At 41.9% G+C, this 23,605-nt stretch overlaps 1 protein-coding gene across 2 annotated transcripts in view; it reads right to left on the bottom strand.

Moving 5' to 3' along the window:
- Positions 1 to 20,415: 20,415 nt before the first annotated feature.
- TMEM117 (transmembrane protein 117) overlaps positions 20,416 to 23,605 on the bottom strand; it is a 219,501-nt gene continuing 216,311 nt past the window's right edge. For both annotated transcript variants that reach the window (XM_061361190.1, XM_061361189.1), the window contains exon 8: positions 20,416 to 22,777. In XM_061361190.1, coding sequence (XP_061217174.1) covers positions 22,137 to 22,777 — 641 coding nt within the window. In that variant the 3' untranslated portion in view covers positions 20,416 to 22,136. The remainder of the gene's footprint in view (positions 22,778 to 23,605) is intronic.

The raw sequence follows: 23,605 nt of genomic DNA, 5'->3' as shown, positions 1-23,605 counted from the left end.
AAACAAACACAGAATTACAAAGGGAAGCATTAATTAAAAATTGACAGGAAGGGCTGCAAGGACTGATGCAAAGTGCATTATCTCATATACATCAAGCGCTAACTGTATAAAACATTCCATACCATCCATGCTTAATACACTGAGGATTGATATTTCAAAAGAAAAACATATTTTACACTAGACCTAAAATTGTCTTCATAAATAATAAACTGAAAGTATCAGATCAGTGGAGATGAGCAGAAATGGTGGCATCGTAGTGGTTTATATTATGGTAGAGTCCCTCCCACGTTCAGATGATAACAGATAGGTAAGGAACCTGGTCCTCCCTTTCTGATCACAAGTAATTTACGTTGACATGGAAGAATTAAAGCCAATGAAACCTGCAGAGGGTATGAACTCACACAGGCAGCAGAAATGACCAGGAAGGGAGCTGGTTCTGCACCACAGCTAAGCCAAAGGAATTCATGTCTGTGTGAAGGACTTAATGACTTTCTTTGAGGGCCATTTGTGGGACAGAAGAAAGAAACGAAAGCTCAGGTTGAGCCTTTTTCCTCCTGCCTCTTCCTTTCCTTGCTTGTCCTTTTCTATGTTCCTGGGGTTTATCTGCTGAAGTTCCTGGCACTGTATGCACAATGATTTCACTCAAGAGGCTTGCATTGCTTCCATATTCTCTGGTCACTAAAACCAAACTTAACCAAACAAGACTCTGAGGAATATCCAGCATGTCTGGAAAAGCCAACAGGGCTGTTGAAGATGAATATATAGACTATGCACTGCATGAATGAGAGGTAATTTATAAGAACCTCATGTCTTCGCATGCAAAAGCGACTTGTTTTCCATGTAGTGGCATGCTTTTGAGCCTCTTTCTTGTCTCTCAATTATATGCCTGTCAAAGATAGAGCCAGAAGGTCACAACCACATTACCTTCCTCACTATACAAACAGCCAACCAAAACCACCACTTCTTAGTGCATTTCAATTATTTATGACCCTGAACCTAGTTGAACAAATACACTTCTAAGACTGAATCTGAAAGCTTAAAGGATAGAAAAATGGCATCACAAATCAATAGAACCGGGCCACACCAGACTGGGGAATACAGGCTCCCTTAAATAGCGAGAAATCCTCCTGGCATGCTTTTGTTGAACCACAAGTCATGAAGTGTGTAAAGCATTTGGCTTTCTTTACACTGTCAATCCTCCCTGTGTAGTCCCAAAATGCTCTTTCCCGCAGCCCACAACAAGCTCTATATCTCTGGGCAGTCTTTGGGTTGGCTCAGAGAGCCTCCTTGCTGACTTTGGGTGCTGGGTGTCCCCTGGCCTGTGGGGCTGAGCCTATCCTGGGACATCCCTGGGGGGCAGGAGAGGGGCTTATGTCTCTGACTAGGGCATTGGGGTCCCTCTACCATCATGCCTTTGGGGCTGTAGGGATGAGCCTTTCATAGGCTGGTGGCCCCCGTGAGGTCCCACGAGTTGTTGGGCAGCAGGGTTTATGGTGGTCTTTGAAGGTGTGTGTGCAGCTTTAGTCATGTAACACAACACTCCATACCTTCCCCACCTGCCCCTATCCAAGAGCACACTTGACTGTTGGCTCAGAGAGACACCCAGTTGGATGTCACAAGTTTATTGTGGCTCTATGCCACAAGGGATTCTTCAGCAAAGAGCTCTCATTGAAAGTGAGTTGTAAAAAGCTCTGTATTGACAAGGAACACACTGAAAAGTAACCAGAGAAGACATTCTTACATACCTCTCATTGATGTAATGAATATTTAAAGCAGAATAAAATTCCTTCAGGAGAAGGAAAAGAGTGTCTGTCAGGTCCTGTGAAGCTTTCCAGGACAGAACAGATTGTAGCTAAACAGTTACACCCTCTTGCACAACAAAACAGAGTAGAAGGGCTATTAATCAATGCAGCAAGTGGTTTGGACACCAGATTTCAGGTAAGAACAGCTCTTTCTTTTCCTGGGAAAGCACTTACTCCCCCTTCACTTTACCAGGAGGAACTACCTCCAAAACCCAAAACTGAACTGTGCAATCCACTTAAGAGGTTCCTCAGCCTCCACACCTGCCTATGAACCATTGTTGAGATAGATATTTTCAGGGCAGTATGAACATGGGGAGTCCCCATATGCCTTCATGGGGCACAGACCAAATCTGGACCTGGTCTAACAGAAAAAGGCACAGAGTTTGAAGGGATGATGGACTTTCTGACAACATCGCAGAGGGGAAAAGCTCTTTGCTTGATGTGCCCAGGAGGTACCCAAAGATCGTGGTTAGGCAGCACAGTCCCCAGGATAGGGTATACTGCCCTAACTGAAAACCTCTGGGGCACAGAGAACGGGGTTGCACACACTGCACAGGATCAGCTTAGTGCTGGTCAAGGGTTGGACTCTGTCTTTTACATTTTTCTCACATTAGATATTTGTATAGATGATCAGCCTTGTTTCTTGTGCTTTCATTATGAAGGTTATTTGCGTTAATTACTGGACTTGAGTTTTGTTTCGTCATCTCTCATTATGATTGCAGAGTCCAGTTCACTCTGGTATTTTTTTGTCCAGGTTTTGGGTGAAATATTGAGGAATGTTCCCACTTCTGAATGGCTTGCTTTGAAACAAACCCCAGAAAGCTGCTTGTTAGGAGCAGCATCGTGTTCTCCAGTGTGCTCCAACAAAGCTGCTCACAGCCTGCAGCCCATGAGAAGAACAAGGTCTGTGAGCCTGTGGCATACAGCTCCTCCTGGGCTCATGCCTCTCACTGTGGCCATCCTGCTGGTGTTTTGTCCATCTCACCAGTGATACTTTCAGAAATGGAAATGGCCCTATTTCTCCCTTTGCTTATTTACATGCAGACAGGCTAATGCAGTGGCTATTTAAAGTAATGGCAGTCAGCAGAACTGATGCTTAGGACATGAGTGCTGGTCTATCATTAAAAGACCTCCTATGGGAAACCACAGCCCTCTAGGACTTTTTGGCTTATTAAGAAAGTTTCAAACTGCTGTGTCTTTCTAGCAGGGACTTTACCTTGCATTTTCTTATTATATGTATTTTATATAATATATATGAAAATTTCCACTCTGATTTCCTGTTTTATACTGTTTTCTAGATAAGAGATTGTTCTGGGTACTCAGATTGATAATTTCAAGGATACAGAATGGATTTCCCTGAGAAAACAACCGTGTTTCTAATTTAACGGAGTGATTCAGAAAAATTGCAGACTTACAGCTTATTTCTAACACAGGAATTATTTCCTGTTAGTGAACAAATCATCTGTAGCGTTGAAAGCTGCAGCACATAAGCCTATGTGTTCCTAGCTATATCAATTCTCAGCAGAAGCAAATCTAGCAGTGTGTGCTCTACATTTCTTTGGTTAATAATGTGAATTAAGTTACATTTGGTAAAAAGAAAGATGTGTGTTGCAAAAGTTTTCCAACATCTCACTTAGAGTGTAATAAACTGTGTTGTTTGCTAGCTTTGTGGCTCCTCTAAGTTTCTGATCGTATGGCTCAAGAAAAATCGATATCTCATTTCTCACATCAGTCAGATGGATAGGCCAGGCAAGGGCTTCAGCCAAGGCTTTGTGCCATCTGACAGGGAAAAAACATGTTTTCCCTATTTCAAGCTCTACTGTTTACAAGCAGCTATTGACAGCTTTGCAGTACTTTCTCCAGGTAAGATCTATCATGGTAGAACTTTAAAGTCTTGCTGGCCCTTCTGTGTTTCTTACCCCCTTCTCTCCCACTTGCCAAGTACAGTTATAAATTCTTTAAGTGCTTCTTACTTTTGCATGTGCTTGCTAAACGCTGAGATTATCCAAGGAATAAAGGGGATGCTCTGAATTTACGGTCAGCCTGGCTCACGCTGATCCTCACAAAAAAACCCAAAGGTGTCATGAGATTTTGGCTTACAAAAACCTGGCAACTACAGTTCCATGCCCACTGATGGAATTAGTTTCCCTGTATGGATCTATGGCACAGCTCTTCTTTATATCTGTTGCAGAACAAGTTGGCAACTGGCAGTAGAAAGAGTGTGTTTTTCTGGTCTGTGGATGTCATGGAACACATTAAAATAACAGGTGATTTTTAATACCAGGATTAGGGAGAATACTAATATTGGTATAAAAAAATATCTTCACAGTTAGAAGAGAGCTGAAAAAAGTTATGTTTGCAATGCACTCACTAATAAAATTAAAAACATAATTAGTGAAAGCTTTGATTTTCTACTTGCATGCATAATATATCATAATCACATCCAAAAAAGAGTATTAAAAGATAATTGGACCTTGCGATTGCCAAGTGATTCACTCATTGTATGGGAATGCCAAATAAGAATTATCCTTTTAGCTCCAGTTGGCCACCCTACTCACAGTGCTTATCACACGTTATTTTTTTTCCCAGAGAGACGCTGCTTGGCAAAAAGAAATTGCATTCATTTGCCTGATTCATCCTTTCTTGTAAAACCTCTGTATTAGCAGGGGCCGAGTGTATGAAGAGTCTCCCTTGAAAGTTTCCTCATAGCAAACTCACTGCCTTATGAGATGTTTGTGAAGCTGGCTTCAAGAAATCTAATGTTAGCATTTAGTGCGTGTAAAGTACTATCAGTATACCTAATTCCCCTGTAATACAAGATATTTAAATTCAAATGCAGGTACTCCATTTTCCACGTGTCAGCATCAGGAGAGCTACAGAGGCAGCTCAACCCACAAAGGGAATTTGTGTGCAAATCAGACCCTTCGTATGCTGGTGGAAAGCAGCGGAATACAAACAAGATCTGTACAACAGTTTTATATTAAACCCTCTTCAAATGCAGACCAGTCCAAGTTCTGTGATCAATCCAAAAGCTCAGCCTGGGTCTTCCTTCTGCTTTGCCACATCCAGTTTCCTCAGACCGCGAGGTCTCTGGGGAAGCCAGTCCTCCTGGAGAACCAGAGTAACAAAGGCTCCCATTCCCCAGGCTGAGTTTGCTTACTCTGGAGCTTCATTGACACAACCTTAGACCAATGTGTTCTATTACAGTACAACTCTGTAAGCTGAAAGGCTTGGTCCTTCATTTACCCTTGAGTTTTCAGGTTCAAAATCTAAAACTGAAACCAGGAGGTTCAAACCCAAGGCAATGTTCATGAGAACCAGGAGTAATGACACAGTCTTTCCTGATGCTTGTGCAAAACTATGAAACAGTGGGACTGCATAAAGCTTTTCAAATGACTGAGAAGAAGTTATGGAAACCAGGTTCTCCTCTGCAAAATTTAAAGCAGTGAGGCATGGATCCATTTTCCTTCCATTTGTAACTTCTGAAGTGTAGCTGATTCGGATCAAATGTTCTGCTTTGCTTGCTATCAATTGAAAGCTCAAAATCAATGACACCGCACATCAACACACAACACAGGCAAAACCAGAATATAATGTTTCATAGTGTACTTCTTGAAGCTTGATTTTGATAAAAGAATACTGTAATGTTCTTCTGGAAATGGAATTTAAAGATCATTTTGTCAAAGATGTCACAAAACACAAAGAAACAACATTTGCACAACTCATTTTTAGCTGGTCTAACTTGAAGACAGAAATTGGAGTTAAGGAAGGATTAAAAAACCATGACGCAAAAGCAACGCTTTTTCCTTTTCTGGACAAACTGCACGTTCAGATTGCACTTAAAATTCTCAGGGGATCTACAGATTGAGATGAAATATTGGTTTGGTGTGATGGCAGCGTGGAGATCATAGCTATAAGCTATTTTTGTGAAGCATAAATCAGTGTCTTAGCACCAAACCATGGGAGTGCAGCATTCAATTCATGTATTATCTCTAATTATATTCTTTTACTTGATGATATGTCATCACTCATGCAAGTAACTATAAGACACTTTTTCCACCCATAATCACGCAACTTACGCACAAGGCAACGACTGCTGAGAGCTGCCCAGCATAAATAAGAAGAAAAGTATTTTTGTTATTGGTAACTGTGTCCAGTTGAGAAACTTCATTCTCACTATAACCCAGGGCATTAAACAGCTCTTTTCCAAAAGGATTTATTTTTTAACAAGGCAAGGCAAGGCAATGCAAGCAGAGGTTCAAAGAACAAGTTGCAGCAGCCAAGAATCAGGACTGAGTGACAGTTTGCAGTCAGCATATTAATTCACTGCTTTTTTTCCCTTTAAAAAGAAACACCTGAAAACACTGTAAGCAAGATGGGGTATGGAGGCTGTGAGGGAGAATCTTGACAGCCTTGAAAAAAGTGACTAATTAGTATGGAGGAGTGAAGACTTAAAAGTTCAAAGTGTTGCTGTGACTTGTTTCCTAAACTGTTGGTCGGCTTAATCAGTTAATTTTCAGCATTTCTCAGCACGTTCCCTCATCCTCAACCTGCAGCTGAGAACATTGCCTCTGCAATTGGGTTCTGCACAGCAGGTGCCAGTGCTTTCACCCTGGGATCATCAGTGGCTCACAGATGTCTGCTGGCATCAGCTGGCATCAGCTGCAGACATGATCCTCACTGCAGCCATTGCTGTAGCCATCTTCATCCCTTCTTCCCTCACTGAAGATGTCCTTCTGATTTCCCATGCTGCATCCTTTTTCTTTCTTTCCCACATCTATGTGGGTCAGAGAATGGCACACCATTCAGTCCAAGTGCATTTGACGTCTGTCTCTCATCGTCAGAGGTCTATCTCTGATCAGCCTTATAGTGCTTTGTGTTTACTATTTGGAAGGGATGTCTTTTCCCTTAATGCTATGGTTGAGTTGCAGCAGCTCCAGCCAGCTGGAATTTCTAAAACAAACAGGAGCTTGGGAGACAAAATGGGCTGAATTTCATCTCAGCTCCTTGCCTTTAACCATGTTCATCAAAGCCTCCTACATTACAATAAAAACTTACCAATCATCCTGTATTGGTGGAAATGATCCTGGTGGCTTCAGCCAGACCTGCAGGACCTTGCTAACTTGAGAGGTGGGGTGGTGGCCACTTGTCTGCCCTGCTGTCCTTAGAACTCGTTGGCATTTGCTGTAGTCTTCTGGCCATTGCTTATGCTGGGAGTATCAGCCACATCTACTACCCACTGCCAGCAGTTTGCTGTGGGGGAGTTTGTATGGCTCCTTCTTGGTAGCATGCCCAAACAGCAAGAGTTAAAGTGGTAATGAGGTGAGTGTGCAAAGCAGGTGTGAACACAATACACAAAACTATGCATTCTGGATAGGTGGTTACAGAAAATGGGTAACATGATGAGGAAAGTAGGAATGGTGACGTTTACTTGAGACAACCACCAGCTGAATTAAACTATTGTTAGTTTAATAGGCAGGGATTACCTGTGTGTTAGTCATGGAAAGGACACTTAGAAATTTCTAGGTGGATATCAATATTTGTTAAGTGCTTTGAATTGTGATTTATTTGCTGTTTTATTAAACTGATCCTAAATACTTAGTTGGATGCTTGCCAGTTAGTTAGGTGCTGCTAATAGTTAGATAAATGTCTTCCTATCCCCTCTGACATAGTTTGGAGACCTGAGCTACCTCCCTGTGGAGACTCCCATGCCTTGACCTCAAAAAAAACAGTGCCATGGGGAAGATGACTTTGTCATCCAATCTTAGGACTCCAGCAACACCCAGCTCCATTTCTCCTGCCACGTTGACAGTGAGAGCATTTAACCTGGTGCTGCCTGAGACTAAGGGCACATTTGGCCATCTCCAGTAAAGATGGTCACCTGTTCTGAACCTCAGGAGTACCCTGGTGAACCCTGTTGTGAAGGTGGAGCTCATGGGAGTAAGCTTGCAGAGGTGGCTTGAGGAGGACAAGCCTGAACTGGACTATGACCAGAGTATGCACCAACCAGGCTGTCTGTGTCTCCAAAGCCAAGAATTTCCACAGAGAGGTGAAACACTGGAATGAGACACCGGTTAACTAAACAGCATCTTAGCATTGGGTAGGGAAGGTAGGGTCAGATCTTTTCCAGTGGAGAGGAAATTTTCTTGTTGCCAATCTCCATGTGCTCTGTTTCTACCTTATGGCATACTCCTTTTCACTACATCATATGGCAACTGGCATATGGTTTCATGGTGATCAGTAGTGTTGTACAGAAAGCAGTATTTGTGAGTCTGATCAGTCCCCCACGAGGTGGTGATCGTATCTGTGAAGTGGATATTTGTTGCACAGAAATATATCACAACCTGTCTAGCAGCAGGTAGGAAACTTCTAGTCACAAGCACATCACTGAAGCTTTCTTTGGTCATCAAAATGCTTGCCCTCAGTGTTCTTGTTGGCTTACATGTCAGCAAGTACCCACTAGGTATACAGGCTTTGTTATATTTGCACCTATAGTAAAGGCATTACTGGAGTTACTGCTGTATCCTGACTGGCAGACAAGAAAAAGGTGAGACATACACTGAAAAGATCTGCAAAACTGTGATTATTTCACTGAATCACAGAACTGCAGAGTGGTTGAGATTGGAAAGGAAGTCTGGAGGTTATCCAGTCCAACCCCCCTGCTCAAGCAAGGCCACCTAGGGCCCACTGCCAGGGACCGTATTCAAATGGCTTTTCAATTTCTCAAAGGAAGGAGACTCTACAATCTCTTTGGGCAGCCTGTGTCACAGTGAAAAAGTGTTTCCTGATGTTCAAAGGGAAACCCCTGTGTTTCATTTTGTGTCTGTTGTCTCTTGTCTCGTCACTGAAAAGAGCCTGGCTCTATCTTCTTTGCACTTTCCTTTCAGATATTATACACCCCAACAGGTACACACATAAATGCAGAGCTAACTATTAACATGTACAGATTTACTAAAAAGAGTTGTCAGAGGTGTATAATGACCACCTAAGACAGTGAATTATTCCAGGGGATGCGAAGAAAATGGGAGCATCCTAGGAGGTGCACTTCCCTTTGCCAGCTCCTCTTTCTTAGAGTCTATTTGGAACACTGATAATTTAGTCCACAGATCTGTAATTGCTGCCCTAGATTAGTTTAGTTCTGAAGTTAGACTATGCCAACGTGTGGAACCTGCTTTTGAGCTACAGTCCGCAGTGATCAGGCTTCATTTCCTCTCCGACTTGAAGGCTCTACCTCACCCAAAGGTCATTTTCCTCTTACACATGCATTAGTGTCTTAGCCTTGATGTACTGAAGCACCCTGACACTTCCTGTAGGCTACCAGATGTTACAGCTCTGACAGAAAAGAGGGACAAAGGCAGAGTGCTGTTGGAAAGAATATTTTTGCCATTATAGGTGCAAGTACTTATTAAGCACCTCAGTTCTGGATCTTTTCAGCTAAAGTTCAAACTTGTGTTGCTCAAAGACATACTTGAATCTGTATTCTGCCACCTACACATGTATTCCTGTTTTCAAAAGAGCTGAGCACCCACATCTATCAAGACTTGCTGATGCAGTACAGCTTAATAACAGATTTTTACCACTGTAACTCAGTCTTTTTCCTCCTTTTCCAGCACTGATTACATCTTTGTAGAAGTCCTCTAACAAGTCCAAGAAAGCCATTTTAAAACATGAAAGAAGTTACAGACCTGACCCTTCTTACCCCAAATACTCTATGCACCCCACAGCTGTTTGAACAGATTGCTGCCTGTGTCAGCTTTTAATATGCTCAGCTGTTAATATGCTCTTGATAGCATGTTACTCTCTGGTATTTGATCCTACTACATGGCCTACATGGGTCACATCTGTAAGAAAGTTATACGTGGAGCCTGCTGATATATTTCATTTCAACACTGGCAAGCCCTGCACAAGAAACTCGGTATTGTCTCAGTGAGATAAATACCGCTGGAGGAACCGACTTCTGGCAGTCATCGAATGTGAGTGGTAATGGCTCTAGGATAATTAGATCCAGAAAGCAGAAAGATGAGTTTCAGTGCTACCAGTGATAAATAACCATGCTCATCACCAGCAGAAACTCCCAGTCAGAGCAAAACATAGGCAGGAGTTCACAACACCATGGGCATTTTGAAACTCCTCAAGCACTGCTGTGCACCATCCATCACACCCCCAGAAATCCTTTGTGTCCTTCACAGAAAGGTCACCCCTCAAGTCTTTCCTACCAGCAGCCTCTTTGCACTTTCCACACAGCTGCAGCCATCATCTCCCTTGCCGGGGAATACAAGATGGCACACTTTTGGAACCAGGTAATACAGTAAATTATCTGGAACTGACTTAAGTTTGAGATGTGACTGAAATTCCAGTTTTCTCCTGAAAACCAAGTGTGTGCTATCCCCAGGTACTTCTGGGGTAGCTAAGTCTTGGGAGCATCCCCCCCACTCCTGCATCTGCTGGGAAACTTTCTACAATGGCATTATTTCTTTTGCATGGATTCAGGGTGATAAGGTTTTGGGGACCCATGTAGAGGGCACGTGCTCCCATGCAATGGGGCTTAAATGAATCAGCCACGGGGAGCCAGGGAAAGCGAGGACTCCTTTGCTTCCAGGGTGAATTTAGGGACATTGTTTAAGGCTACCATCCTTCTGAGTCCAAGAATCCGTGTGCAGAGATAAGCACAGCTCAGCAAGTGGGCACAGTTCACAGAACTCTCTTTAGGAGAGGTGCAAAACAAGCCAGGGAAAGTGGGATGAAAGCTCTACATAGAATTAAATAACCAAGCCTTTTTTCCTCACAGGCCTACTTCAGCCCTGCCAGGATCTCAGGCCATACCTACAGCACAGACTGAGAAATGTGGGCTCATCCAGCAAATCCCCACACTGTGATGGGGCTGCAAACCAGACCCCCCCCACCAGTGCCCAACTGCAGGTCATTCCAGGAGGGAACACTGATTCCTTTCACAACTGATTTGCAGATCTGCTCACAGTTCAAAGTCCTTCCTTCCTTCCACCAAAACAAGAACATTACCAAAATAACTTAAAGACACCGTGTGAGATAAGGTCCCGGGAATATCAGGTTTCTATAAACTGTCAGAATAGAGAACATGACTCCCCTATATTGCAGTTCTCTAAGAGGCTGATGAATTTTAGTTTCTTCTCTTTCAGATTTAGGTGGGGTTTTTTCTTCAGAGTTACAACTCTGATGTTATTTCATCTGGTAAATCTCCTATGCTGTGAAGACACAATATCTATGCTCTTCTGCCAACAAGAATATCCAGTTTAGGTTATTAAAACTGGAGGCACCGTTGAATTCGTCTGCAAGAGGGTGCAGTCAATAGGACAAAATTCTAGCAGTCTCACATCCCCTAGTATTGTTCAAAGTGAGGTTTTGGCACAAGCCACTAAGAGAAAGTCTGTAAGACACAACAGCCTGCAGATACATGTGTTTAAGAGAAACAGGTCTCAGATTAAGAAAGAATCAAGAGCTGGTCTTATCTGACCAGAAAGGGCGAAAGGCATCCTTGCATAGATGGGGAAGTCTTTCAGTACAGCCAGTGGGAGCTCATTCATGCAAACCTGACTTTGGTTAAGAGGAAATGGCACAGAAGCAAAGAAATTAGAGGAAATGGGTTGTATTTTCCTGTCTTGCTGTTGTCAGAGAAGGTGTCAAATGTTATTGGGGTCTTTTGCACAGGTGAAACAAAATTTTCAGATCATATGCACAGGTGTTATAGACAACGATAAAAGAGGAGTGAGAGTTATTGCACCACTTTACTCCCTAAAAGCCTATTTGTGCTTATAATTAGAAGTCTGTGGCACTCCGTATTGATAAGTGAAAATCCTAAACAGTTTGAGGAGTGGCAGGTTTGCTGACCTTGTGTTACAATGAGACAGATTTACAGTTCTCAAGTCTGCTGACTGGTAGGAGACCATTACACCCAGCAGCTGACCTTCAGAGGCAATGCACAGTCCACCCCATACCATGTCTTTATGACACTTTGTATACAATAGCAGATAGTAAGAATACCTTAGATTTCATATAGAATCATAGAATCATAGAATAGTTAGGGTTGGAAAGGGTTTTAAGATCACCAAGTTCCAACCCTCCTGCCATGGGCAGGGGCACCTCGCTCTAAACCATAATACCCAAGGCCTTGTCCAACCTGGCCTTGAACACTGCCAGGGATGGAGCATTCACAACCTCCCTGGACAACCTATTCCAGTGCCTCACCACCCTAACAGGGAAGAATTTCCTCCTTATAGCCAATCTAAACTTCCCCTGTTTAAGTTTTAACCCATTACCCCTTGTCCTACCACTACAGTCCCTAATGAAGAGTCCATCCCCAGCATCCCTATAGGCCCCCTTCAGATACTGGAAGGCTGCTATGAGGTCTCCATGCAGCCTTCTCTTCTCCAGGCTGAACAGCCCCAACTTTCTCAGCCTATCTTCATATGGGAGGTGCTCCAGTCCCCTGATCATTCTCGTGGCCTCCTCTGGACTTGTTCCAACAGATCCATGCCCTTTTTATGTTGAGGACACCAGAACTGCACACAATACTCCAAGTGAGGTCTCACGAGAGCAGAATAAAGGGGCAGGATCACCTCCTTCGACCTGCTGGTCATGCTCCTCTTGATGCAGCCCAGGATACGGTTGGCTTTCTGGGCTGCAAGCGCACACTGAAGCCGGCTCATGTTCATTTTCTCATCGACCAACACCCCCAAGTCCTTCTCCGCAGGGCTGCTCTGAATCTCTTCTCTGCCCAACCTGTAGCTGTGTCTGGGATTGCTCCGACCCAGGTGTAGGACCTTGCACTTGTCATGGTTAAACTTCATGAGGTTGTCATCAGCCCACCTCACAAGTGTGTCAAGGTCCCTCTGGATGGCATTCCATATGAAACATCAAGGTTTCTGTGAGGTACAAACGTCATCTATACAGAGACATCCCTGGTGAGCTGGGCAGAGGGACAGGGGCTGGCTGGAGAAGCAGCTGATCCTGGGGACATGATATGTGTATAGCCCATGCTGCAACCATGTGCACGTGTGTCAGTGTGGATGACCAGAAGGTTTGGGGTTAGAAGGCTATTTAGGATCTTATTGTTTGCTCAGTGCCTAGTAATGTGGTTTCTCTGCTGCATTGCTGGTATCAATCTCAGTCCTGCAGCAGGACTCATGGCAGTCATCTGGTGGGACTCACCTACCCACAACTGTGGTCTTGACTAACACTTGTGTGCAAGCAGTACTTCCTGATCTGAACCCCTACATCTCCACATTTTGTTCCACAGAGAGGGCAGTGGGCAGTGGGGAAGATGAGCTGTGGCTGCCACTGAGCCACCTTTCTTACACTTGTTCTTGTACCCAGTGGCCCTTAGAGGATCAAGAAACCCCCATTCACTGCTGTGGCTTGGCCCCAGTAAACCTGAGTGCATCTCAGTGCCCGCTTCTTCCAGTCCACACCATGTGTTTTTGCACCATTGCCTTCTGACATGCCATCTTTGGCAGGAGCCAGAAACCTTTCCTGGTCTCAGATCAAAATAGTCATCACCAGACAGGCTGTGAGCAAAGAAACCATGCCAGCATCCCGCTCTTGCAGCACTGAGAACCCCATGCTGGGGAATGTTTCATCCGTTTCACCCATGCTGAAGTACATTGACACTGGCATGAGACAGTTTTCATAGATGAAATGCACAAGGCAAAAGAACCACCTGTCTGTGCCTCATAAAGGAATGGAATAGAAGACACAGGGCGCAGCCCTGCTTCACCTTCTTGCCCCACCACCACATTAGGGCAGAGGCATGCGGTGATGCCAGTTCTGGTGCCAGGAGTTTGCTGTTGGGAGGGACATACTGGTGCTCCGTGGCCAGGTTTCCCAGCTTGCAGAGAGTGCTGGCTTTCTCCTTCCACCCTTGGAGACTGCTTAGAAATAAGATTACACTCACCAACTTTAATTTACAGCAGCAGTGGGTCTGATAGCAGCCGCTTCCCATATGCTTTTGGCAGCAAATTGCCAGGCAGCCCCAGTCCATTGTTTTGCATGTCTGCAGCTGTCTCCATAGCTGCCCATGCATGTAGACAGTCGTGAAGCACAGTACATCAAGGGAGCGTGGTGTTTCTTGCACTGCTGGCTTTCCACCATTCCCTGCATGTGCGCTGATGGACCTTGACTGGCAAAACAGCCCAGCTGAGACATAGCACAGCACTTGTCAGCTTCTGCTGCTCTCACCGGCCTACTGTTTCCTACCATCTTGCCCCTAAAAATAGCACTTAGTGCACTGACTCTAGCAGGGCCCTTTCACATCTTCAATAGGCCTGTGTATCAGGATGCAATGCACAGAATCCCGTTATAAATAGATTGTTTTACAGGTGTCCCTGTTTCATCGTTCAAACAAAAGTTAATGCACTCACAGTGTACATGACAGGAACATGTTAGAAGAATTTTTTCACCGCTTGTCTTTTGAACTTCCAGCATTGCTCCTCAGTGACACTTGATAGAGCTGAAGGAAAAATACAGCCCAGTATAAATTCAGAAGCTGCCATCACATAAGCACTGGCAGTCCTTGCATTTACTATGGAAAGCAATTCAATGACTTCCTTTTTGCAAAATATCATTTGCAAAGAAACAATAGGATGCCAACATTGTGGGGAATAAAAGAGCAGCTTTGTAACTTCTTTGCATGTTACTTGCTGTGATTTGAATCACTGTTGAAGTCTCTTTTCCAAACTCTATTTCTGAACCCAGGCTGAGATCAGCAGACTCTGGAAGGTAGCTAAGAAGAGAAGTATTTCCACTTCTCATTATGGTCACCCTGCAGGCATTTTCATGGCAGGTGACAATGCATGTCTGATGCTAGTGAAACTGCCTTCTCATTTCAAAAACTCCATTTCTCCAGATGGAATATATACCAGGGTGAAACATGCCCAGTGCTGTTCCTGGCATGTTTCATGCCGTGTGTTTGTGAATCTCATGAAACAAAGAACACATTTGACAGCAGAAAACTAGAAAGGCCAAAGTCTGAATCAAATACACAAGCAGTGCAATACCTGACTTTTGGGAACTTGGGCAAGTGATTTCATGCCTCAGTATTCTAATTTTTCTTTCTACTTTTGCAAGTCTTTTGTACTACAAATTCTTCAGGCAGTTCCTTTCCAATCTTTACAGTCTTATTTGTCTAAGGCACTTACATGCTACTGTGATATAAATAGCAACAAGAACTACGTGATGAGTAGGTAGTTTGATTAAAGTACACTTTTCCAGAAGACCAGAGAAGACGGAAAGCAGAGGTCTCTAGCAAATGTCTTGTCAACTGCCTGGTTCACTTCCCCAAAAAGATGGTGGATATTTTTGTGATGTAAAGCTGGAGCCATCAAAACGTGAGCAGAGATCTTTGGTCTATGCATGTTTATTCCTTCATGTGCCTTTTGCAGTGCACTAAAATACACCCGAATGAGCTAGTTGTCTTTGAGTCCTAGTTAGATGAGTATTACACCGTGTCTTTGTAGCACTCTTTAGAGCAACAGCGCTAACCGCTCAGGTGCAGTGAACCTAAAATAACCATACAGCTCCCATGGACCTGAGCTTCTGCCTTTGGATGGCCCTGCATGAATTTCAAGAACCTTTTAGTACAGGCTGGTTGCTAACTAAGGAACTGTGCTCTCAAACCCAGGTATAGCCTGGGCTTGAAAACCGAGAAATTCCCCACTGTTTTAGGTGTGACAACACACATTTCCATGGAGGTTTTATGAAGTACTACACACGAAACCTGCCTATAGTTGAACCCCTGGGTTCAACAGATTATTATATTGGCCTTTGTAGGCAGACCTGCTGTGGAAAATTATAGAGTCTTAGAATCACAGAATGGTTTGTGTTAGAAAGGACCTTAAAGCTCACCCAGTTCCACCCCCCTGCCACAGGCAGGGACACCAACCACATGGTTGCTCCAAGGCCCATCCAACCTGGCCTTGAACACTTCCAGGAATGGAGTATCCACAGCTTCTCTGGGCAACCTGCACCAGTGTCTCACCATCCTCAGAGTAAGGAGTTTCTTCCTAATATTTAATCTAAATCTACCCTTTTTCAGTGCAGCAGGAGGTTACTGTTGATTTCTGCCATGTGCTCTAGCTGCTTTTATATAAATAACAAACTCTTTAAACCTTGGAATCAATGTTCTTTTTCTTTCTTTTCTCTTTGAATTAAAAATGCCTAAAGTCTTTCCAGGATCCCATAGGAAAGAGTTTGATCTATGCCCCTTTTGGGATTGTTTTTGAGGAGTAGCTTTGCTGCGGAGCTGGTGGAATTCATGCAGGTCAGAAGTGATGGAAAGGGTAGAGAGAGAGTAAAGGGATGGCACACATAAAGGGAAAATGGCATTATTGTCTGCTCAAAAGTTAATTTTAACCTTGCAGAGATTTTGGAAAATGTTCCATTTTTCTATAGTTTCATGAAGCAAAAATAGAATTTTTTCTCTTTCTAGTCACCATGGAAACACAGAAACAATGATTACAGGAAATTTTCTGTACTTGTGGGATCAGGTTTATGTTATCACTGGATGACACGGAAGTTAAACCACTCACGAACCCTTAGCAGTGTTACTTGGCAAGGCTGCCACAGCTGACAGGGAATGAACCTCACAAAGGTCCTCAAACATCTGGAGCAGCTGGAGTCACTACCTTACTGGAATATATTCACTCTAGCTGCTGTTGGCTCAGTCTATAACCTACTTTCAGGAAATGATTTTGAGAACAATTAAATACTGAAACTGTGACAATGTCCAAGCATGTGTTTTATAGTCCAAAAGACTTAGTGGCCACCAGCACATCAACTCCCTCTATGTTCCCTTAAATCTCTCAAAGGAAAGGTCAGCAAGGAATACAGCATTTCAGAAGCAGTCATAAACCAACACTTATCTCTACTTAAAGGCAGGGAGGGAGATACAGATGGTGTTGCATCAGTAAATAGCCATTATGGGCCTTTGGTGGGTGATATGAGATTTAAGTCACTAACAATAAAAATTTATTAGAAATAAACACAGAAGCATGAAACAGAGTTGGGGGGAGGGGGGGAAGAAGAAAGAAAAAAGGAAGAGAGGAAGGAATTCAATATGCCAAGAAGTGCTCCAGATGTCACAAAGCAGCATGAGACCCAGGTCTATAAACTGCCTGCAGGAATCAAATACACTTCTGTTATGCAGACCCCAGTTGCTACACATCAAAGGAAAAGCATGAGATTACAAGTATCTCTGTGCCTGTGTTGCTGCTATAACATATATTTCTGAAAGGATTTGATGCTGCTTCACTCCTCTTTGCAAAGGAACTGGATTCATGCTTTTGCTGTCTCCAATAAGGAGTTTGCTGGAGCCTCATGCAGCTTCTCCTTCATAAGTTTCTTCCCTACTTCCCATTCAGAAAACTACCCATTTCCCCCAAATAGTGAAAAGCTGCTGACAACCCTCTTGCAAAGGAAGTGTTAGGAGGGAAATAACATGGTGTCAAAACCTAGTCACCTGGAAGAGCTACTCACCCAGAAGTCATCTAGAAGTTGAGAATTGTTTGTGAGCATTTGGGTACAAGGTCTTGCTGCTTCTGTTTCAGCGTCTGAAGGGGATGGAAAGGATTTCTAGTGATCTGCTGTCTCTGCATTTGTCCCCTCATGTTCCTATGAAACAGGTTTTCATTTATATTAAATTCCTTCTGAAATGGTCACGTAAGCCATACTGCTTCACCTCAGGAGTGTGGAAATCACAGACCAGACTTCCTTGTTTTTCCTGTCTTTGGTTGCCCTATTTGGAGTTTGTATGTTATGCATCACAGTGACATGCCATATCACATATAGGGAGCCCATGCTCCTCCCCACAGAACAGTTTTGAGTGCACAGGGAAAAGAATAACTTCTTTGTCATTTGTGACTTAGAACGATGGACAGGAGACAGTATAGTAGAAGAGATGGTCTGTCTGGTGTTTGCAGTGGCATCTCTGTTGACAAAGGGACTGCAACTCTTGGCTAATAAATGCATTTTGAATCTTTGCATGTCACTGTCCATAATCCCTAGCATGGGGTCACTCTAACCTCTGGTAAATGTGTGGTTTGTCTATATCCTGCACTACACAGCTACAAGTGAATCAAATTACAGTTAGGTTTGTCTTGTAATCTGCTCAAAGTTTAGGCTGGTTACTTTTAAATGCAACCTACAAAGCTGAAGCACTCTGCTTGCAGACTGTAACTACTTCAAATTTATGGCCTGAGATAAAAAGTTCTCTCCCACTGAGCCCTTCCTAGGAGGTTGTTAAAATTAAAGGCAGTGTATTAAAAATCTGTTACATCTTTTACTAGTGAGTCATAACCTGTTCACCTGTGGGAAAATGAGCTTGCCAGTCCAGTATCTGAATTGCTGCCTTTTCAGTCTTTGAGAGGTGTCTGCTCTTTGTTTCCAGGTGGTTGCCATGATGGAGGCTATCCACTGCAGGAAAAGCAATAATTTAACATATCCTGTAATACAGTGCAGTAGACCAGAGTATAATGGCACTACCTGGAGAGGACAGAAATCTTTTAAATAGAACAAATTTCCTTTCTGCATAAATTAGAAAAAAAAAAAAAAAAAAGAAGCATAATTTGGGGAAGCAGATAGTGCAATTAAATATTCTTTTTTGGTTTTATATTTTCTAGGCAATAGAAATGGAGGCAGGGGAGATGAAGCAACCTGGAGTAAGTAACTCCTGGAGCGATGTAGAATAAAGAGGGCAGTAGTAAATCATCTGTTTGAGAGACTCAGCAGTTTCCCCCAAGAAAATCAACTAATCTTTAGGCTCCTAACATACACACACTTACACATATACATCTTCTGCAGCTGGATTTTAGACATACATATATGCTTTCATAAGCATGAATATTGTATTTAAGATACTTTCTACAGATATTCTTATCTTCTACTTGCTCCATGTCATTTCCATCTCTGCAAAGGTTGGGGATGCTATAAACACCTGTGGGCTCATAAATCTTATGTGCTTATCCTAGAGATGTCTCTATGTATGCTATTTTAGGCAGCATCTATCATTCATCATTGTAGAGTGCACCTATGGTAAAAAAAAAAAGAACTATTGTACCAAATCTGATCTCTGACAAAGCAGACACAGGCCAGCCCTTTAGTGATGGCAGTGACTGGATGGTTTATTATAGAGGGCAGAATGGAGAGCTGTGCAGTGTGTGAAAAATCTGACACTTCATCTTTTCTGTTCTATGGATTCTTCCAACTTCTTCACAAAAGGAAAAAAAAGAATACTAACATATTGGTGTAATAGGCTTTCACAGGAAAGCTTTTTCCTATTTTCACGTAGGAAAAATCCAACCATCCATATCAAGGTCCTAGTCATGGGTACTAGATCAGAAAGCATTTCAGAGTGTTTTGAGTTAGTGAAGCGTTTCAGAATATTAATAATGAACAACAGTTGAAAACAATGAATGTACTTCCAGAAGGAGTATTTCCATTTTGGGTAACCAATTTTAAGCCTCCTACTTAGCCACCCAGTCCCCCATGGACTCTTCTATAGTCCACAGAGGAAGACAAGTTGCTTCAGAAAGCTGAGGATGACTCAGCTCAGGAATGCACTTTAGATTGTGCCCACTTACTGTCCCCTAATCCAAACTGCATGCTGTCTACAATGAATGAGATTTGTCCAAAACATACTGTTGCCCATTCAGTTTATAAGGACCAGGGAAGAGCTGAACTGAAGTAAAACCTTGAAATGCACTAACTGTGGGCTCTGCACCCTCAGCACCAGCTGTTTCACTTCATAAGCCCATTCCTGCTGAGTTGTGCTACTTAGTAATGCAGAGAAAAATGACTACATTAGGTACCAAATCACCTTTAGGGTGTTCCGCTCCCCAGTCTTTGCCTGCTTCAGAAGGAGCTTAGAGTAAGCTTAGCCACCTAACTCAGGCTTCTCAACCTTAACAGTAGAAATGGAGAGTGGAAATACTCCTCTCCCATCTGTGTCTGTGTTTACAAATGAGACTCCCACACAACTGAGGAGTCCTTCCTTTAATTAAAGTGATGATATGACCATGGTGAGTGGCTACACTGAATCTTTTAACTTCTTATGCATTCATTATATAAGCGGTCTCTCTGCTTGACCATTAATTTAAATACTCATGCAAAATCTAGGATTACTTGATGCCTTTCTCTCTTTCATGCAGGCTTATAATGACCTTAAAAGCATTAACTCAATGTGAGGTCACAGAATTATTTCAGCTGTGGATCAGTTGCTTAATAACAGTTTTCCCAGAGTCATGTAATCACACAGGCTGCAAGGTTCAAGTAATTCTTTCATTTTCTTCCTCCATATTAATGGATTTAACCACTCCTTGCACAAAAAGGAGAAATGAGCTAACAGGAGATTTTCTGTACTTGGGTTTACAGTGTCCAAAACATACAGAGAAGCATGTATCATCTGAAAAATTAGTCAGGTATTTCTTTATGTAACTACTTAAGAAATCAAATGCTGTTTCAAAATCAACCACCAATATAGTCACCTCTCACACAGTACGAGCAGGATCTCACAGTGTTTTACCATTAGTAACTAATGGCTTGTCTTTGACTATATCTTAAGTCAATTAAATAAGTTTATAGGCTGTGGTAGGCAAAAACTAACAAATTGCTTTTTAGTCATAATTTTTAATGGTTAAAAATTTAGCCTGGTTTTAAAGTGAACTTTCTCTTGATGAAATATGACATGTCCCATAAGCAAATTATTTGATTTTGACATTGCTGTGATACTGCTTTTTTTAGTGTCAGAAATATTTATGATTTTAAACAGGCCAATGCATGGATAAAATGTATACAAAAAATTGCCATAGTAACAGAATATGTTCCTGCCTCATAATAAACAATCGTTGAATGATGTTTATTAAAATTGGCTCTCAAGTGACAGTTAATAAATGCATAATTCTATTATGCATGCTAAATTCAGCATTCCAAAAACTTAAAAGCAGATAGATCAAAACAACAAAGATAAAAAGTCACAAAGACAAAATGCAGCAACACCAGTAAATGACAGGGAAATAATTCAGACTTAAAAAATGGCTTATTATTTAGTAACTTGTAGCAACGATTTATAAAACTAAATTAGAGGCAAATCAGAGTCTTTCTGATGTTTTAGATATGCAATTTCTCTGGTGCATATATTTTGATCATACAGCAGAGGGATTCACTTTACTAAGTCCCCTTCGCAAAAGCAAACACAGCCCTTCTCCCTCCCTCCCCTCCACCCCCCCCATTTTCGCCATGTTTCTGCTTTCAGGTAACACTTATTCGTGGATAATGAATGAAGAGAAAAAAAGCTTACAATAAAAATCAGTTATTAATGTATTTTAATTAAGACCCATAAACATGGCTTTAATTTTTGGAGAAGTTTGACTGTCCATATGGGGTGTGTTTCTATGTACATTTCATGTATGCCCAGATGTACTTGTACCAAACTACTCAAAACCGGATATAGTGGGCTTTGTGCCTTTCACTGTAACCACCCTATTGGCTCTGATGTTGCATAGGTTTGGTGTGATGATGAAAAGAGTTACTTCAACAATGTATTTTCACCTCTGTTTCTAAAAAGTGAAGGGCAAAACTTTTAATCAAGGAGCAGTTTATCTTTAATTAGGAAAAATATAATTAGGCATTATCACCTAATTGCTATGACTGATGGAGTAAGTCATATTTTCACAAGTAGTGACCCATGCTGAATTATCTCTCTGCTGTTTACCACATAATGAATCTGTATTTGTGTTTGGCAGCTAGTCAGCAAAAATTAAAAGGTAATCAACATGCTTCTCTGCAGTCAGGTCATCAAAGTCACTGGCTTCGCAGATGAGCAAATAACAAAGTCAAGTTGTGATGTCCTAACACAAACCCTTCTTTAGGAATAACTATGTTTATCTCTGTGAAGACATCAAATGGTACTTAAAATAACCATATACAAAAAGCTTTGCAAAGTAGATTAGAAGAACTGTGCTATACACCTGGTGTTGAGTTAAAAAACAGTTTAATGTCTCAAGGCACCACCACGGTAGAATTTTATACCTGCAAGTAATCATCTAATACACTATTATACAGTTAAGGTAATGTATTAATAAACAGCTTGTGCAATTTTGGGAAGCAATCTATAAAGGAATGTTAGATATACAGTAGGCACGTACTATAATACAAATAAAAAACAGAATTCCTAAAAAAAGCATGCTGAGCACCTTTTGGTATAGGTTGAGTTTCTTGTTCTAAACACTATGTAAATCTTAACTTACAAAAGGTAAAACTGAAAACTTATAGTAACTGCTTATTTAAACTGATTTTCCTGGGTGTTTGCCTTTATGTCACAGGTTTATTCTTAGGGACAGAAGACTCTGGTACTGGCTGTAAAGGGCTATCTGGTTCATTCAGTTGTGCGTTCAAGTTTTCAGAAGTTAGGAGAGAAGAATTAAAAACTATTTCACTTAAGTCTGATTTTATGGATACAAGATGTGGTTCTTGAAAACTTAATGGTTCTTCTACCAACACCTGTGTATTTTCTCGTGTCATTCCCATATCTGATGGTGACTTTCTTTTCATTCTTGTGTATGATTTGTCTAAATTCTCCATGCCTTGATCAGTTTTCTGAAATCGCCCAAAGAACCAGATGAAGAAACCAAACAAAGCAAAAGCCAGCAAACTTGGAATAAAAGCCAGGCATTTGACATCAAGGCTAGAGCCTATGAATCTGCTGTGCAAGAACATGTCTCCTTCGGCATAGGTCCGGTTCGTCAATGGGTTGGTGTTATTGGATCTCCACTCCCAGGATAATTTAGTTCTATTAAGGTCTTTCAAGCTTTCCGAGTCCTTCACTGTGTAGATCTTCTGCCCGGGACCGATATATTGACCATATTCATGAGGTTTGTAAAATATTTGGTTCTTCCACATATTCAGATCCAAGATCAAAACAAGGAAGATAATTCCATAGTTAAACCATTTGCCTGTTTAGAAAAAGAAAGTTTTGTCATGTAATATACCCATTTCAGAAGCAGTACAAATTCTGTCATATGTAAATGCTATTCAGAGGAAAAAGAAACCCAAACCAACAAATTGACTTTTTTTTTTTTTTAATCTATAAAGGAAAGCTGTAATTAAATTTCCCGTATAGATTTTTGCCGAATTTCCCCTAGCATTTCACAATTAGGTCTAGGCACATTATAAAATAGTTCTGTAGCACAAGCACAGCAGTATATCAAATGAATTCACATTGCATTTTGTAGGTGACCTGTCGATTAGACCACTAGGTGATCTGGTGTAGATCAATAAACTTAAAAGAAGCATTAATTCCAGGACTTATGAAATATTCACATGGAAGTTTTCCATGAAAAGGCCACAATAGATGGAACTGTTTATAAACCAGGAATGACTGAAATGACTGAATTTTTTTGGGGTTGGTAATTATGTAAATTGTTTGATACACCAACCATGATGCACAGACATATTCAGATGGGGATAACTGGATGAACTGTGATTTAGAGATACTACACCCTCCAGAAATAGCAAGGGCTGACTGTAGTCTTGGGAGGCTGGACAGCTGAGCTTTTCCTACAGTCCATGTAGTGAAATGCTCCTCCAAGGAGTGACTCATAGGCTGACATTCAGCTCCTGCAGTACTGGAGGAGGAAAACTTTCTCCTTTTATTATTTAAAGTTGCTCTTTTGCATGCTCCCTTCAGGCATCCAAAAGACATTAAAGATAACATTATGCAATTGCACCATGCTTTGAACAGGGTGTTGGAAGAGGTGAACTCCAGGTATCCATTCAGAATT

Source organism: Neopsephotus bourkii, unplaced genomic scaffold (assembly GCF_033783945.1).
Source record: "Neopsephotus bourkii isolate Nb327-2 ecotype Australia unplaced genomic scaffold, CSIRO-AGI_Nbou_v1 NB_1053, whole genome shotgun sequence".
Lineage (NCBI taxonomy): Eukaryota > Metazoa > Chordata > Aves > Psittaciformes > Psittacidae > Neopsephotus > Neopsephotus bourkii.
Note: the sequence above shows the minus strand (reverse complement) of the source record. Positions and strands in the feature narration are given on the sequence as shown.